The sequence below is a fragment of the Eremothecium cymbalariae genome, chromosome 2, assembly GCF_000235365.1.
Source record: "Eremothecium cymbalariae DBVPG#7215 chromosome 2, complete sequence".
NCBI classification, from domain to species: domain Eukaryota; kingdom Fungi; phylum Ascomycota; class Saccharomycetes; order Saccharomycetales; family Saccharomycetaceae; genus Eremothecium; species Eremothecium cymbalariae.
The window spans coordinates 546460-561464 of record NC_016450.1 but is presented as its reverse complement, the minus strand read 5'-3'; the positions used below and the strand labels follow the sequence as shown (position 1 = coordinate 561464).

Sequence of the window (15005 nt, the reverse complement as noted above, 5' to 3'; positions counted from 1 at the left end):
ATATTTTTATAGCATGTAGACGTTTAATGGTATTATACAGAGTTCTGTTCTATTTAACTTTGGACAAGGATGTGCTGTTTAAGTGGTCCACAAACGGGCTGTGTTGTCAGCGCCTGATGAAAATAACCAGGCTTCTCTTGGATGCCAGACGGTGTTCAAGACACCCAGACTGTTCACCAGTTGGTGGCCTGTTAATTTTTTCAATGGCACCAAGAGAGGGTTCTTCATCATATCATCATAAACAGTGGCGTGGAAAACGTGTATGGTTCCGTCGTCAGCAGCGGAGCAGAACAACGGTAGCTTCTTATGGAAAGCAACACTTCTGACAGCCTTCTCATGATACCTCAAAGTCTTGTATGGGGTCGATGAGAGATCTAGATCGTGCCACAATACCCGCTTATCAAACGAAGATGCAATTAGGTTGTCACCTCTAGGATGTATATCAATGGTGGATAACCAACGAGCTCCAGGCAACAACTTCTTTACTAGCACTTGTTGCGAAAGATCGTAAATTCTAACGTATCTCTGAGAGCATACAAATAATTGGGGCTTAAACGGATGAAACTTGGTGTCCATAATTATACCCTTGGATTTCTTAAAAGGAGATTGAGTCAGATGTTTAGACAGCTGGTGGATCAAAACAGAGGTATGGCCAGATTCAGGTTGCACCGTAACAAAGTAGTCACCTTTTCTATGCCAGGAGAGTTTCTTTACGATTTTCCGACAAGTAATAACAATTGCTATGTCATTCTCTATTTGTTTTTGGGTTGCCTTATTCCATTGAGCCACTTGCTTATTCACAGCAGATGTCTTAGAATCACCCGCACTATCGTCTTCCTCATCATCTGAGTTAACATTTAGATTTGCTTTCTTTGTATTACCAAAAGTATCAAAACCGAAACCATTTTCAACCTTCAGCCTACTGTTGTTTTCTATTTCAAATCCAAAGATAGGTGGTACAATCAGATATATATTTTCGGCAGCAGCTACAGCCAACAGACCAATAGATTTTTCTGGATTCCATTCAATGGCGTCAATGTGGTCTTCTTTGTTCTCTGAAATATCAATGATGGTAACCTTGTAGACTTCTCTTCCTGTTAAAATCTCCCATATCCTTACCGTTCCATCATCGGATCCAGTAGCCAACCACAAACCATTTGGATCAATGGACAGGGCACGGATTTTACCCGTATGTCCCTGATATACGGTAGAACAGCGAATTGGGAAGGGCCTCAAGTCTTTTGGAGATGGTAGCTCTGGAATTAGTGACTCTGGATCAATATTCAATTTGTTTTTACGAACACGAGGAGCCAAATACAAATCTAAAGATCTCTCAAACCGTTCTCTGACAGATTCGGTGTACCCAGGGACTTTTCTTAAAGATCCAAACTTCTGAGGGATAAATGATCTTTCCCTCTCGCTTGGATCCAACTTTTCCCATTCTTCTCTCTCTTCTGGAGTCAGTAAGTATTCCTCAGGTGGGTTATAAGACTCTTCATTAGTTGGAGGAGGTAACTTTGGAGCTCTTAAATTCATGATATGATCATTGGTGGTTTCAGAATTTTCCCATAAATCATAATTATGATTTTCCGCATCTTCCTTCTCTCTCATCTCCTTCAACTTCTTTGGTGGAATGATACGACCCTCCCTGATAGCTTTAACTATCTTCATGATACGTTTTGCTTCGCTTGTTGATGGGATAAATCTTCTCTTAGGCTCTGGAATAGCAGTCACAGGCATAATTTCTTCATGCCTGGTAAACCAATCGACCAATGGTTCATAAGGATTAATAGAATCATCTGTTTGTTCATTGTTCTGAATCTTGGCTATAAATTTTAATTCCTCGTCGGTTAGGTTCAACGATGCACCAGAATTCTTGTCTAACAACCCAGTCCAGCCCTCAGGGAGTTCGATAGAATCCAGGAGTGCATCCAATGCAGAACCTTTCGCAGGTCTCATAATTCTTTTACCATTGATGTCATAACCAATATGAGGCATTTCATCATACGCAGATAACGGTATATTACCAATGGTATTTTGAGCTTCCCCATCTGTATCATCGCTATCATAAACCGGATTGATCTCAGGTTTGATTATTCTAGGTTTACCATCTGAAAACTTAGTCTCAATAACATTGCTATCATCAGTTAAGATAGTTTTCGATTTGAAACCAGAAAGCTTGTCTCGTAGTGAACTCGTATCGTCTGAGAAATCAGTGGAATCGTATTCTAATTCTGCCTCATCTCCCTCATCCACCGCCAATAACTTATTAAACTCTGCATCCGAGTCTGCGTCCGAGTCCGACCCTCCATCTGCTACACTTTCATCAAGATCTTGAAATTTAGAACTTACTATACCCTCTTCAGCAGATTGGAATTCGTCTTCGTCTTCGTCTTCATCGTCACTGTCACTTTCGTCTATCAGACCGTTAACGTTCAATTCGTCATCTGTAGGCTTAGGTTCTTCTACTTCCAGACTTTCAACAGTCCTCTTAGTAGAAACCGATGGCTTATTTTCAGACCTATCCTTTTTATCACAAACCATCCTCTATAGTGATTAAACTCAGATGCTGTTTATATTTATCTATACCCAAGTCCTGGTACCTTTGGTTTATCTCATCTCATCAGTTTTTCAGTTCTGCTTTAAAAAAATTTTTATGCGGTAAAAAAAGCAATTATTCACGTGATGTTGAATTCAGATCATTATTCAACCCTAATCCGTTACCTCAGTTCAAAGTACCAGATGAGGATCTAAGGTTATTAATACATAAAAGTAGATTATTAGTTTCGTTTATACTATTAGATGCTACTTCATGTGATGCTATCTGTATGACTATATACACTTTAAAGCAAGGTTTTTCACAGCTTAAAGTTGGTTTCGTGGTCTAGTCGGTTATGGCATCTGCTTAACACGCAGAACGTCCCCAGTTCGATCCTGGGCGAAATCACATTTTTTGTATTTCCATTCTGGTTAATGGACCAATATCATGGATGGGGGCAACAACTATTAGAACGAGCATGGTACATCTTACAGTCTAGAAGAGATAATTCAGTATCACAATCTTAATACTTAATGCTACTTAAGCCAAAAAACGAACATGTTTTACAACAGTGTATTAAAATAAGGTCGAATATAGACTATTTTTGAACTAGAATTTGCATGTCTCAACGATTAAACTAGCGAGCTCTTCCAAATAACGTCTGTCCACATCTCCAAAAGCATCGTAGTCCAAACAGTCTATGTCGATCAAAGCTACAGTTTTGTTGTTTAAAATAATCGGTACAACAATTTCACTTTTGGTTTCTCCATCGCATGGAATATGTCCTGGGAACTTACTAACATCGGACACAACTTCAGTCTGCTGATTTAGTGCTGCTGTTCCACAGACTCCGCTTCCAAATTGGATTTCCTGACAAGCCACCTTCCCTTGAAATGGACCAAGAATCAACTTTTGGTCGTTATCCTTCTTGGTAATGTAAAAACCTGCCCAATTCACATTTATACCCAAATTTTTATATGCATACCATAGCAAGGAAGAAGCATTGGCTAAATTACAAACCAGATTATCCTGCCCAGCAACTAGCCCTCTGTAAGAATCATTTAATTGTTCTAGGGTCTCTTCCTTGTTCGAGGTAGAATAGTTTGAATATTCCGCATGATAAATATTATCGTTATGACCAGAGTCTGCCATGATGAAGAACTATATAAGTAGCAATTGTTACAAAGAGATACAAAAACTACCACTACTACGTTAGACAACTCATGCGAAGAGAAAAGATCTGTGTCTATGTGTGTGTAATTATACCAAATTACCAATTTTGTAGGCTAGAAAAATTGAAAAAATGAAACGGACAGGAATTGAACCTGCAACCCTTCGATTGCAGTCTCCGGAAATTTCCAGGATCTAACTGGAGTCGAAAGCTCTACCATTGAGCCACCGCTTCATCTTATAAGGAGTAAACTCAAAGAAGAGGATTATATACTATCATATTATCATGTGAGATGTCGTAAAATCAAAAGAGCATCCCGATAGTTATGATAGTCAGGCTAAGGAGCATGTTGATAGTCACGATAACAAGACAAAGAAGCAGCGAATCAAAGTCGTTAGGAGACTATGAAGATGATAACCATTGTATAACAGCGAATCAGAGTTGTTAGAAGTGTCAAGATAACCATTGAGCTGTTATCGGCTAGGAATCTGCATAGCGATTAAGTCAAGAGAGCTTAAGTAGGACAACAGAAACTATATAAGAAGACCCAAACTAGCTAGATTAGATTAGATATAGGTCCAGCTAGATCCCCAGAGGGTAGTTGAGCCAGATTAGAGACTATATAAACAGTAACTGATCATCAACCTAAGTATTAGTTGGCACGTGACGAGAAGTTCAAGCTAGCACGTGACCTCATCTAGTGGCCCTCGACATGAGTAGATGATGCCTATTAAACTTACATGGTTATAGTTGCTACATAGGAACGATAAAGGAACCAGGCCATAATGCAGAGTGTGTCCCTTGCCCTCTATCTTCCCTGAGTATTGATTTTGCTTGCGGACTACCAAGTTGATATTTTATATAGGTCTTGTTTTTTCTAGCATTGATGACCATGCGTCATAGATATGAACAAATATAAGGAAGAGCATCGACGATGCTAAATATATATAGCAGCATCATGGAAGGTTCTTTTTCCCTTATAGAAAAGAAGAGAAATCCAGGGTCTTAGTAAGTTTAAGTTCAGGTAGAAGCTGGGCACAGGCTTGAACACAGGTTAGAATCAGATGATTCGTGGTTCGCAGTATATCTTGGCTTAGAAACGTTGCATTCAAACCTCGGAGTTGTCAAGATAATTGATTTATAATAAAAAGGGGTAAGTCTGCTTATAAACCCCTCAGCTATATTGCTGCCCCACCAGAACTCAAAAGACTCGATATCCCACGGAAAAGAAAGTAGGCGGTGTGTGTTAAATAGGCAGGTTATGTAGAAAGTAATTTAAACGATCTAGATCCGTAAATTAGAAGCATTCCTTCAACTTAGGGGTTGGAAAGGACGGATATGTGGAGATTGTTCATACTAAATCCAGGATTGGTGCCGGTAGTAGTGGAGAAACTGGGTGGGGAAACTATGGCGACGACATATCAGTATGCTGTAATACAGGGGAATAAAATCGAAGCGAGCTGTGCAAGTTTCATAATTCGCACGCGATGGTATTGCTCATACAGCGGGAATAGCTGGCGGACAGTGGCGAAGGGGATATGCTAACTAACAGCATAGCCATAAGGACACCGTATATGGTCAAAGAGTACAAATGAGGTAGAATACCACTTCCAGAGGCGGCGCTGCGCACACGAATGCGTTCATACAGTGTATAGGATGGTGGAGTGGTTCACTCAACTGATTCCTATACCGTGATCTGTTTGTCAAGCCATATGGAGAACATGGGGAATAAATTTGTGAAATTTCTTCTTTCAAGGTCCAAATATGTTGTGCTGACACATGGCAGCACATCCTGAGGTGATATTTGCGAAATGAAAAAGCAAAAGAGCATTTAGTTACATACACACTCTGGTTGAAGTGAAATATTTGAGGGAAGACGATTAAAACGAAACGTAGTCTGATGCGTAACCATGAGAGAGCAGAAGCGTCCCTTCTGTATATGGGGGTCGGAAGCTTTAGCTGTTCTAGATGCAGTTGAAGGGTGTCAAGATGTTGTAGGAAGATCGAATAAGCATATCCTGGAGATATAGTGCGCGAAAATCTGTCCACAAATCTATATCTGGAACCATCATTTTCTACTACCCAAGAAGTGGAGTTACTAATAGGTTCAACATCAATTCCTACATCATCTTTAGGGTTGAATAATTCATAATCTATCTACTAATCTATCTAATTTCCACGGAATAGTTAGTCCCCGTAAATCGAAAAATAAAGGGTATATTATGTTTGTTTCATTATGCATATACCATCTATATGAATATACATGCGTATATAAGCATGTAGGTAGTGTATGTATATATATATATATATGTAGACTACATAGACTATGTAGGTGAAGTGCATGGATTGGTAGTCTAGCTATACACTGTGGGTACGCTTGTACACTATGCATGGACTTGTTGTTAGTGACGACATAACTTAATGATGGTACACAGCGTAGCTATCTCCCCCAGGAACATCGAGCTCTTAAACAAAATTATCAGGGAGCTATTAGCATCTCTAGAGCGACAAATGTTAGAGTTCGTCGAGATACTTTTGGATGTCTTGATACTTCCGTCAAGCAACAAACGAAATTTAGTCGTCTCGCTGGCCGGTGGGAATAAAAATCTGGCATTTGATGAAGACGAAGGTATGGGTTACTATGACCTAGGATACAATAACATAGTTGGAATGATTCATCTACGAAACATGATTTTGGACTTTCAGAAACAGAATAGCTCAGCAAACATTTCAGAAGTTGATTATATATTACAAGTACTACACCAAGTGGACACTATACACAATTACTTCATACACATATTAAAGTGTCTCAGTCTGCATGTAGAAGTTCCAATCTGTACAAGCATATACAAGACCACCCTCGCTGTGATGCTACCGTACTTCGAACAGATGTTTTTCAGCATGAAAACATTCTACAATATAGTATGCTCATTACTAGACGATGCCCGCAAAACCGGCCTTTCCGATGATGACATATTTCAAGTGGACAGTGATGTATTTGTTCAAATCCAGCAACTGAAAAAGCTCGACCACCAATTCAATGGGCTCATCGCCAGTCTAGACACCAACAATTAATAGGCACCGCGTCGGCACTCTTCTGCGTCTGCGCTGCCGATCATAAACTCCACACATAACTGATCTCCTAAACTACGTTGGCATAGACATTCCCTCAAATAACAAGAAATTTTTACTAATTAACATAATACATAGCTAAACTATTTAAAATCGGTTTTAACTACTCTCATAGTCCTACGATTCAAGAATTGGCGAACTTTAGACTTTTTAGCTCTGTAACTTACAGTTCCATATTAGGAAAAATGTAAACAAACTGGAACATCAATAAATAAGTGGAAATTTTCCACAAATCTTATAGCAGGATGAGAGTAGTTTTAGAGGATTTCCCATTCATAAACGCCAGGCTAATTCCTTACGATTGACTCAGGTGAGAGCGTATTGATTTCTATTTCCAGCTTTTGCCCATTCCAGAGAGGGAGCCCTTGTTGTGGAAACTAAAACAGAGCAGGAAGAGTTTTCAAATACATTCAATACAATTTCAGCTTTTAAAATCATCTTTTTCAGTCGAAATCAGCATTTTCATATAGTATTATTCTATTGGCATTGAGCTAGAATTGTGATAGGACGGTCTCTATTGGATTGTGTTGTAAAGGATTTAGAGCTATTTAATCGTCTAATTCTGGTTTGACACAGTATAGCACGCCAATTATTGTTTCATCCTAACACCATCAATAGAATTAACATATTCCAACTGTCCATTTCCTTTTCAATTCTGAATTAGGGCAGCTCTTTTTCTCAATTTTTTTTACTATTGGCCTAATTGCAATCCGCAGGTTTAAAATTACAATAATTGATAGATAATGTTGGACAAGAAAGAGCCCAAGTTAACAGCTAATCGCTCAATGTTGTTGCTATCCTCACCGTCTAGGCTCAATGTGGTGTCATCTGATTGGTCTAAAGTTGAAAAACACAATAAAGTCATGAAAAATAGAGCATCACATCATCATCATCATACTCTCCATAGGTCCCTGTCAAATGTCACAAACATCTCTCATGGAACTTCAACATCATCTATCCAGCGTACAAAGTTAACACAAGGCGTACCTCCTCTTCTGCGAAAAAGTTCTTCATATTTTAAGGAGGAATCACTGAAGGATGGGGCATCTATCGATACTTCTGAAATAGCATCTTCGGCCTTCGTATCCACCGACAGATTTATTCCCGTGAGAAACACGGGGACGGTGGCTAAATGTGACGATGAGACGGAGGATCAAGATATATCGCCACCGCCCAATGCGTCTCCTTCCACCCATCTTAAAGCTCGTACTAAGATAGTTTTCAAGCAAAATATTGCTGAGGCGTGTGGACTAGATATGACGCAACGTATCTTGCAATATATTCCGCAACCGCCGCAGTCATCGGTAAAAAGGGCCTTATATTCCATCGGCAGTAGATCTCAGTACCACTACAGCTCTGGTGCACAGTCACTTAACAAGTTTGCCAGACTAAGAAAGGTTAATACTAATCCTGAGAGGATACTTGATGCACCAGGTTTTCAGAACGACTTCTATTTGAACTTGTTAAGCTGGTCACAGAAAAACGTGTTAGCAATCGCATTAGACCAAAGCTTATACTTGTGGAACGGCGAGACAGGTGAAGTTAGCTTGCTTGTGGAGTTTGAAAACGAAACGATCACTAGTGTTGTTTGGTCTAACGATGACTGCCATATATCTATAGGAAAAGATGATGGTAACACAGAGATTTGGGACGTAGAAACCATGTCCCATGTAAGGACAATGAGGAGCTTGCTTGGGGTGAGAATCTGCTCTCAAGACTGGTTGGATACTGTTGTTTGCATTGGAGCCAAAAGTGGGGAAATACAAGTTAACGACGTTAGAGTTAAAGATCATATAGTTAATACTTGGGAAAAGCACACCAGCGAAGTATGTGGTATTAAATTTAGACAAGATGGGTTACAATTGGCATCTGGTGGTAACGATAACACCGTGATGATCTGGGATACAAGACAGGATGACCCTGTATGGGTTAAGAGAAACCACAACGCCGCAGTAAAGGCAATTGCATGGCACCCTGATGTGCTTAACCTGTTGGCTACAGGAGGTGGATCTTTAGACAGGCATATCCATTTCTGGAATACTACCACTGGTGCACGCATAGGGAGCATCAACACAGGTTCCCAAGTGTCGTCCTTACATTGGGGACAGAGCTATGAGGGCTCACACATGAATAAAGAAATAATCGCAACTGGTGGCTCACCTGAAAACTCCATTTCCATATATAATTATGATTCTAAAATCAAGGTTGCTGAGATCACACAAGCACACGAATCACGTATTGTATCCAGCCAACTATCACCTGACGGTACCACCATTGCTACAGTTGGTGGCGATGAGAACTTGAAGTTTTACAGGGTTTTCGATGCCAGAAGAAAGAAAGTACGTGACCACGAAACGGAAAGCTTCTTGGAGATTATGGGTGTTGGCAAAAAAGGTGACGAAGAAAGCAGCACCTCCCTCTCACCCAAGAAAACCAATTTCATCATTAGGTAGACAGACACGCATATAAGTTATACAGAACAACGCTCTAGCAGTATTATTCACAAAGATAAAATCACCGAAGCCACTATATTCCTTCCTTCTATATTAGAGAGATGTCCTCATCTCTCCAAAATAAAAGATAATATAAAAAAGGGTGGCCAAGGACAAGAGACAACGTCTAGTAGCCGAAAAAGTGCAATGGCAACGACATATCTAGTCCAATCTGAAACAACCGGCATCAGCTTAAATTGGATAAAAAGTTTAACCGATAACATAGCTCGCATTATAACCACCATTGAATATAGCTCTCCATGGCCCCGGGAATAAAAGCATATTGAGACAGGAAAAGCGAGCAAGCCCACTCATGTTACAGCCCAAAAGCGTCCTGCCCCGCCCAACTCCCATAACAGACCATGTAAAACGAACCACAAACACAGCAGAAACAACGGTAGCCATCTCTCACACCCCTCATCCCACTGAACCAACGATCCAGAGAGAACCTCCAAGGACCCAACTCCTTGTCGGCAAAAGGCACAACAGAGAAGTTTTTTGATTTCCAAAAAATGGGTTTGTAACAGTAATAATATCCTCATTGAGGACATTTCAGTTGTTACACTGAAAAGAACAGATACTACACTTGATCTAAGCCAAAAGGCAAAGAGATTTGGTTTTCTAAGAATCAAAATAGACGTGTGTTAAGAAAAAACCAAACCAACGTCCAAAATCGTGCTTTTTATAGTTTAAAACTTTTCACAAAAAAAGAAACGTGAACCTTCCACTGAAAAGGTGGCAAATTGTACCTTCCTGAAGACCAAAGAGGCAAAATGCAGGGCTACAATAGACGCCAAGTGCAAGACCCAGACTAAGTTCATGCAAAATCCAGTTGGAAGGGTTCCAGTGGCTTAAAGAGAAGTTGCGTAATTAGAGAGAAGGATTAAATCACTATGTACGTTGGGAGACATATCGTGATCCAGACAGGTATCGAAGATAGCATGGCGGAAGCAGGTTAGCTTAAACAGAGTAAATACGAGTAAGTTAGCAGATAAGATTGTATTATTGTATTGTTGATAGGGGCTGAAAGTGGCATTAGGATACTGAGTGTTATGATGAATGCTTCGATTGCTAGGGGAAGCGGATTTGGGGGCAATCTGAATTTGGGTATGGATGGAGCAAATATTGAGTTGGAACAGAAAATTGCAGTTCAGTCTATTCGATTATTTCTGAAGTCGAAGACTTCATATGATGTTTTGCCGGTATCTTACAGACTAATAGTTCTCGATACATCATTGTTGGTTAAAAAGTCACTGAATATTCTTCTTCAAAACAATATTGTTTCAGCGCCCCTGTGGGATTCGACGACCTCCAAATTCGCGGGTCTATTGACTAGTTTGGACTTTATCAATGTTATACAGTACTATTTTAGCAACCCTGATAAATTTGAACTAGTTGATAAGTTGCAGTTGAATGGATTGAAGGAAATAGAGAAGGCGATCGGGGTGGAGCCTCCTGACAGGGGTTCTATTCATCCTTTCAAGCCTTTGTATGAAGCATGTTGCAAAATGATTGAATCAAGGGCAAGAAGAATTCCGCTGATTGATCAAGATGAAGAAACTCATAGAGAAATTGTTGTAAGTGTGCTTACACAGTACCGTATTTTGAAATTTGTCGCTTTAAACTGTAGGGAAATACGGTATTTAAAAAGGTCGTTATATGAATTAAACATTATTACATCTACACAGATGCTGAGCTGCTCTATGAGTACCCCTGTCATTGATGTAATTCAACTTCTAGCCACTGGTGGTGTTTCGTCTATACCAATTGTAGATGAACAAGGAAAATTAATTAATGTTTATGAGGCTGTCGATGTTCTTGGTTTAATTAAGGGCGGTATTTATAATGATCTTTCTCTGAGTGTTGGAGAAGCACTAATGAGAAGGAGCGATGACTTTGAGGGTGTCTATACATGTACCATGAGTGATAAACTATCAACTATATTGGATACAATTAGAAAATCTCGTGTACATAGATTCTTCATTGTGGACGAAGATGGCCTTCTAACTGGTGTCTTGACCTTGAATGATATTTTGAAGTACATATTATACGCAGAAAATTAAAAAAAACTGTTCTGTCTAATAAGACAGTTCACAGGCTCCTCTCGTTCATATTCGTGGAAGTTATCATCAGGTTTCCAATCTAAATCTAGGACTGGAGGAATCCGACACTCTTGGTGCTTTTATCTATGTATGTACATGTATTATGTAAGTTGATTTAATGCCTTTCATCGTTGAATTTTCAATTATCTTCATAGGATGCAATTTGCCCTGTTGATTACAAAGCATCCTCAAGAGAGACAGAGAGAACCTTTAAAGCGCTGAATACCACTAAAAATTATCTAGGTAGTTTATCTCCGTTTCTTAACTCTCAATTACTGAAGAGATTTAATCGAAAGGTGAAGTAACATTATTGGTGTAGTGGGTGAAGAATAAAAATGTTGTCGACAACGTCGTGGGATGATAAGGCTTCCATAAAACAAGCAACGCTCCGTTCCACAATTGTGGGATTGTTCATAGGGTCTTTGGTACTGATTTCGAATTTTCAGTTTGGTTTACAGACGGGATGGGTTTCTATGATGTCGCTTCCAAGTGCATTAGTAGGGTGTGCCATTTTCAAACACATATGGCCGCTTATCACTAGTAATTATGAACCATTTACTGATGTCGAAAATGTCTACGTTCAGAGTGTTGCAGTTGCAGTGGGTACGGGCCCATTAGCGTATGGGTTTGTAGGAGTTCTACCAGCAATTGAGAAGTGGCTAACATGGGAAGAGAGCGGCAGAACTAGAAACCCAGGCGACCGCTTTACCTTGCCCCAGTTGTTGTTGTGGTCGTTAGCATTAGCGTTTTTTGGAATATTCTTTGCAGTGCCATTACGAAAGCAAGTTATTGTTAGAGAGAAGTTGCCGTTTCCTAGTGGGAGTGCCACAGCTACAGTAATTGGAGTCTTTAATGGTTCTGAAATTTTACAAGAAATTTCCCCTCAAGAGCTCTTAGCAATGAGGGAACAGCGGTTGTCTCGTCAGGACGAAGCAAATTCAGAGGGCTGTGTGAAGAACCATCGTTTGAGGGCTTTCGATCAGGATCCAGCCAAACAAGCGCTCAATAGACAGGAAACTGTACCTCCATCATTGGCTCTAGAAGGTGATACGCCACAGGATGAAAGGTTACGGCCCAGAAACTTGTATCATGAAAATATCGTGATGCTCTGCAGAACCTTCATGGTGTCTGCTTTTTATACGCTCGCATCCTATTTCATTCCTATTCTTACATCAATTCCTGTATTTGGGACATACTTGTCGAAGGCGTATTTATGGAATGTCCAACTTTCACCTGCATACATTGGTCAAGGAATGATTATGGGACTTCCAACTGTATCCTATATTTTTTTTGGATGCGTTGTAGGGTGGGGTATTCTGGCACCACTTGCCAGGTACATGAGATGGGTATCTCCTGAAGTTGATGTTCATGATTGGGAAAATGGTATTCAAGGGTGGATAATATGGCCATCGCTTGCCATAATGATAGCAGATAGTTTGGTCGGCTTTATTGTCTTTACTATAAGAACCATAGTGAAGTTTGTTCTGGTGGATAACAAAGTGGACTTATTAAGCTCGGTATTAGATGATTCAATGGAATCAATTCTTCTTGAGGAAGAAAGGGAAATAAACATGTGCATAGCTAACAGTTATAATAAAAAACGGAGTACTGTGAAATTAGTGAGTACTGATCGGGACCATGAGGTAGATCCAAAGTACTTGGTTAGATATACAACAGTTATTAGTGGGTGGATTGTGAGTTCTCTGATCTGCGTGATTGCAATCATCTATTTATTTGGGGCTGATACTATTCCTGTATACGCAATGGTATCAGCGCTCCTTGTGGCAGCATTCCTATCAGTATTAAGTGTGCGTGCTTTGGGCGAGACAGATTTAAATCCTGTAAAGTGGCATTGGTAAGTTATGTCAACTTATATTTGTTTTTATAATACCGAAGGATCATAAGGCTGCAGTCCTTATCAACTTGGTAGCAGGAGCAGTCGCAGAAGCCGGGGCACAACAAGCAGGCGACTTAATGCAAGATTTAAAGACAGGACATCTATTAGGGGCTTCTCCCAGGGCGCAATTTGTTGCCCAATTAATTGGTGCTTCTTGGTCTATTGTATTATCCAGTCTCATGTACATCTTTTACAATAATGTTTACGACATCCCAAACGAAAAGTTCAGAGTACCTACTGCGGCAGTATGGATAGATTGCGCTAGGTTAGTTACAGGTGGAAGATTACCAGAGCATGCCCTTGGATGCTCTATTGTATTAGGCAGCATTTTTGCTATTCTATCATTACTGAAAAACTGTCTCAACGGTTCAAACAGTAACTGGATCAAATTCATTCCATCTGGCGTTGCAGTCGGTGTGGGCATCTATAATTCCCCAAGCTTCTCAATTGCAAGGTTAGTTGGTGGCATCACTTCATACTGGTGGTTGCGTGGAACTGAAAGCGATATACTTGTCAAAACTAAAATGATTGTTTTCAGTTCAGGGCTGATTCTTGGTGAAGGTGTTTGTAGCATTATTAATATGGTCATGACATCTTTAGACGTCCCTCATTTTTAGAAAAAAAAAAAATAGTTACACTGGTTATTTAATGGATTAGACATTCTTTTATTTTTAAATATATTCTCGTATACTTCAGAGATTGTCTGGTCAACTAATTAGTCTTTAATTCTCTGTTTTAATTCGTTACTCCGCATCTCCTTATACTGATCATCCTTAAATCCCTGTACTTTGTTTAAGAAATCTTGTTTTGCCAAATAGCCATCCTTATTATGCAATTGAAGCTCATCATTAATCCCTTCCTTATCGACGTAAGTAGCCCAGTCAAGCTTCGATTTCTCCAACGTTGTTAACTTGGGTTTCAAAGAACCAGCTATGATTTGTTCTAAAATGGGAGGTCTTTTAAGTGGGCGCTGAAGATTACCGTTAGCCTTACCTGCCTTTGAAGGCAGCAGAAGTATTGAATCTTTTTGTTTAAATTTTAACGAACTTAAATATTCTTGAGCTTCTGCACTTGATTTCGGTACCCACCTTTTCTCTCTTACAACCTCACCTGCAAACTTATAGGTCCTATCAATTAATAGTTGATTCTCTTTTAACTCTTCATCATTCTCTTCAAACTGCTCGTTAGCCATAATAGATTTCCGGATACTACTACGATCGTCACTTCGCAATTTTAATTCCTGCCATATCTTCTCCACCTCGGGAGAAATCTGTCCGCCTTCAAGCACCTCATATTTCGAAACCTGAACCAAATCTTGACGCTTCTTGGCAGCACGCGTACTTATCAACCCTCCATATTCGCTTTCTATCTTAGAGTAGTTATATTTCTCCTCTTGTTCATCATCATCGTCTTGATACGTTCCATCTCCATCGCTCCGGTCATCATCTTCTGCCCCATTCTGATTTACAACCGCTTTAGTTGGATCATAATCTTCATCCAGTGATTCATCATACTCTTCCTCATCAAAATTCAACGCTACCGCTCCCATACCAGTTCCTACCTTCATCTTTTTCATTTGTTGGCCGTCATTCATTCAATTAGTGTCCACTTCTCATTTCATTAGCCCTCACCTTTTGACAAAAAATAGTCAAGGAGGAACCAAGTTTGGCCA

At 39.8% G+C, this 15005-nt stretch overlaps 6 protein-coding genes, 2 non-coding genes and 1 further gene across 8 annotated transcripts, besides 1 other annotated feature; 4 read left to right on the top strand and 5 right to left on the bottom strand.

Annotated features, from left to right (window-relative positions):
* Positions 1 to 78: 78 nt before the first annotated feature.
* Positions 79 to 2544, bottom strand: ERB1 (ribosome biogenesis protein ERB1; the record flags this gene model as incomplete). The annotated part of the gene is made up of 1 exon (XM_003644799.1): positions 79 to 2544. One exon carries the CDS (start codon positions 2542 to 2544, stop codon positions 79 to 81), a length of 2466 nt encoding a protein of 821 aa, XP_003644847.1.
* Positions 2545 to 2873: 329 nt separating this feature from the next.
* Ecym_2286 lies at positions 2874 to 2947 on the bottom strand. Its single transcript has one exon. It is a non-coding gene; the product is annotated as a tRNA-Val (tRNA).
* Positions 2948 to 3148: 201 nt separating this feature from the next.
* Ecym_2285 (L-methionine (R)-S-oxide reductase) lies at positions 3149 to 3691 on the bottom strand (the record flags this gene model as incomplete). Its single annotated transcript, XM_003644798.1, has 1 exon — positions 3149 to 3691. One exon carries the CDS (start codon positions 3689 to 3691, stop codon positions 3149 to 3151), a length of 543 nt encoding a protein of 180 aa, XP_003644846.1.
* A 152-nt stretch (positions 3692 to 3843) lies between these two features.
* Positions 3844 to 3944, bottom strand: Ecym_2284. Its single transcript has 2 exons — positions 3909 to 3944; positions 3844 to 3879 (listed from the first exon to the last, which is right to left on the bottom strand). It is a non-coding gene; the product is annotated as a tRNA-Trp (tRNA).
* A 193-nt stretch (positions 3945 to 4137) lies between these two features.
* Positions 4138 to 4423: a sequence feature (soloLTR fragment).
* A 1711-nt stretch (positions 4424 to 6134) lies between these two features.
* On the top strand, positions 6135 to 6785 carry Ecym_2283 (uncharacterized protein; the record flags this gene model as incomplete). Its single annotated transcript, XM_003644797.1, has 1 exon — positions 6135 to 6785. The coding sequence occupies one exon, from the start codon at positions 6135 to 6137 to the stop codon at positions 6783 to 6785; it is 651 nt and encodes a 216-aa protein (XP_003644845.1).
* An 800-nt stretch (positions 6786 to 7585) lies between these two features.
* CDC20 (ubiquitin-protein transferase activating protein CDC20) lies at positions 7586 to 9295 on the top strand (the record flags this gene model as incomplete). The annotated part of the gene is made up of 1 exon (XM_003644796.1): positions 7586 to 9295. One exon carries the CDS (start codon positions 7586 to 7588, stop codon positions 9293 to 9295), a length of 1710 nt encoding a protein of 569 aa, XP_003644844.1.
* Positions 9296 to 10389: 1094 nt separating this feature from the next.
* Positions 10390 to 11397, top strand: SNF4 (AMP-activated serine/threonine-protein kinase regulatory subunit SNF4; the record flags this gene model as incomplete). The annotated part of the gene is made up of 1 exon (XM_003644795.1): positions 10390 to 11397. The coding sequence occupies one exon, from the start codon at positions 10390 to 10392 to the stop codon at positions 11395 to 11397; it is 1008 nt and encodes a 335-aa protein (XP_003644843.1).
* A 374-nt stretch (positions 11398 to 11771) lies between these two features.
* On the top strand, positions 11772 to 13950 carry Ecym_2280 (the record flags this gene model as incomplete).
* A 98-nt stretch (positions 13951 to 14048) lies between these two features.
* SWC5 (Swc5p) lies at positions 14049 to 14927 on the bottom strand (the record flags this gene model as incomplete). Its single annotated transcript, XM_003644794.1, has 1 exon — positions 14049 to 14927. One exon carries the CDS (start codon positions 14925 to 14927, stop codon positions 14049 to 14051), a length of 879 nt encoding a protein of 292 aa, XP_003644842.1.
* Between the last annotated feature and the right edge of the window lie 78 nt (positions 14928 to 15005).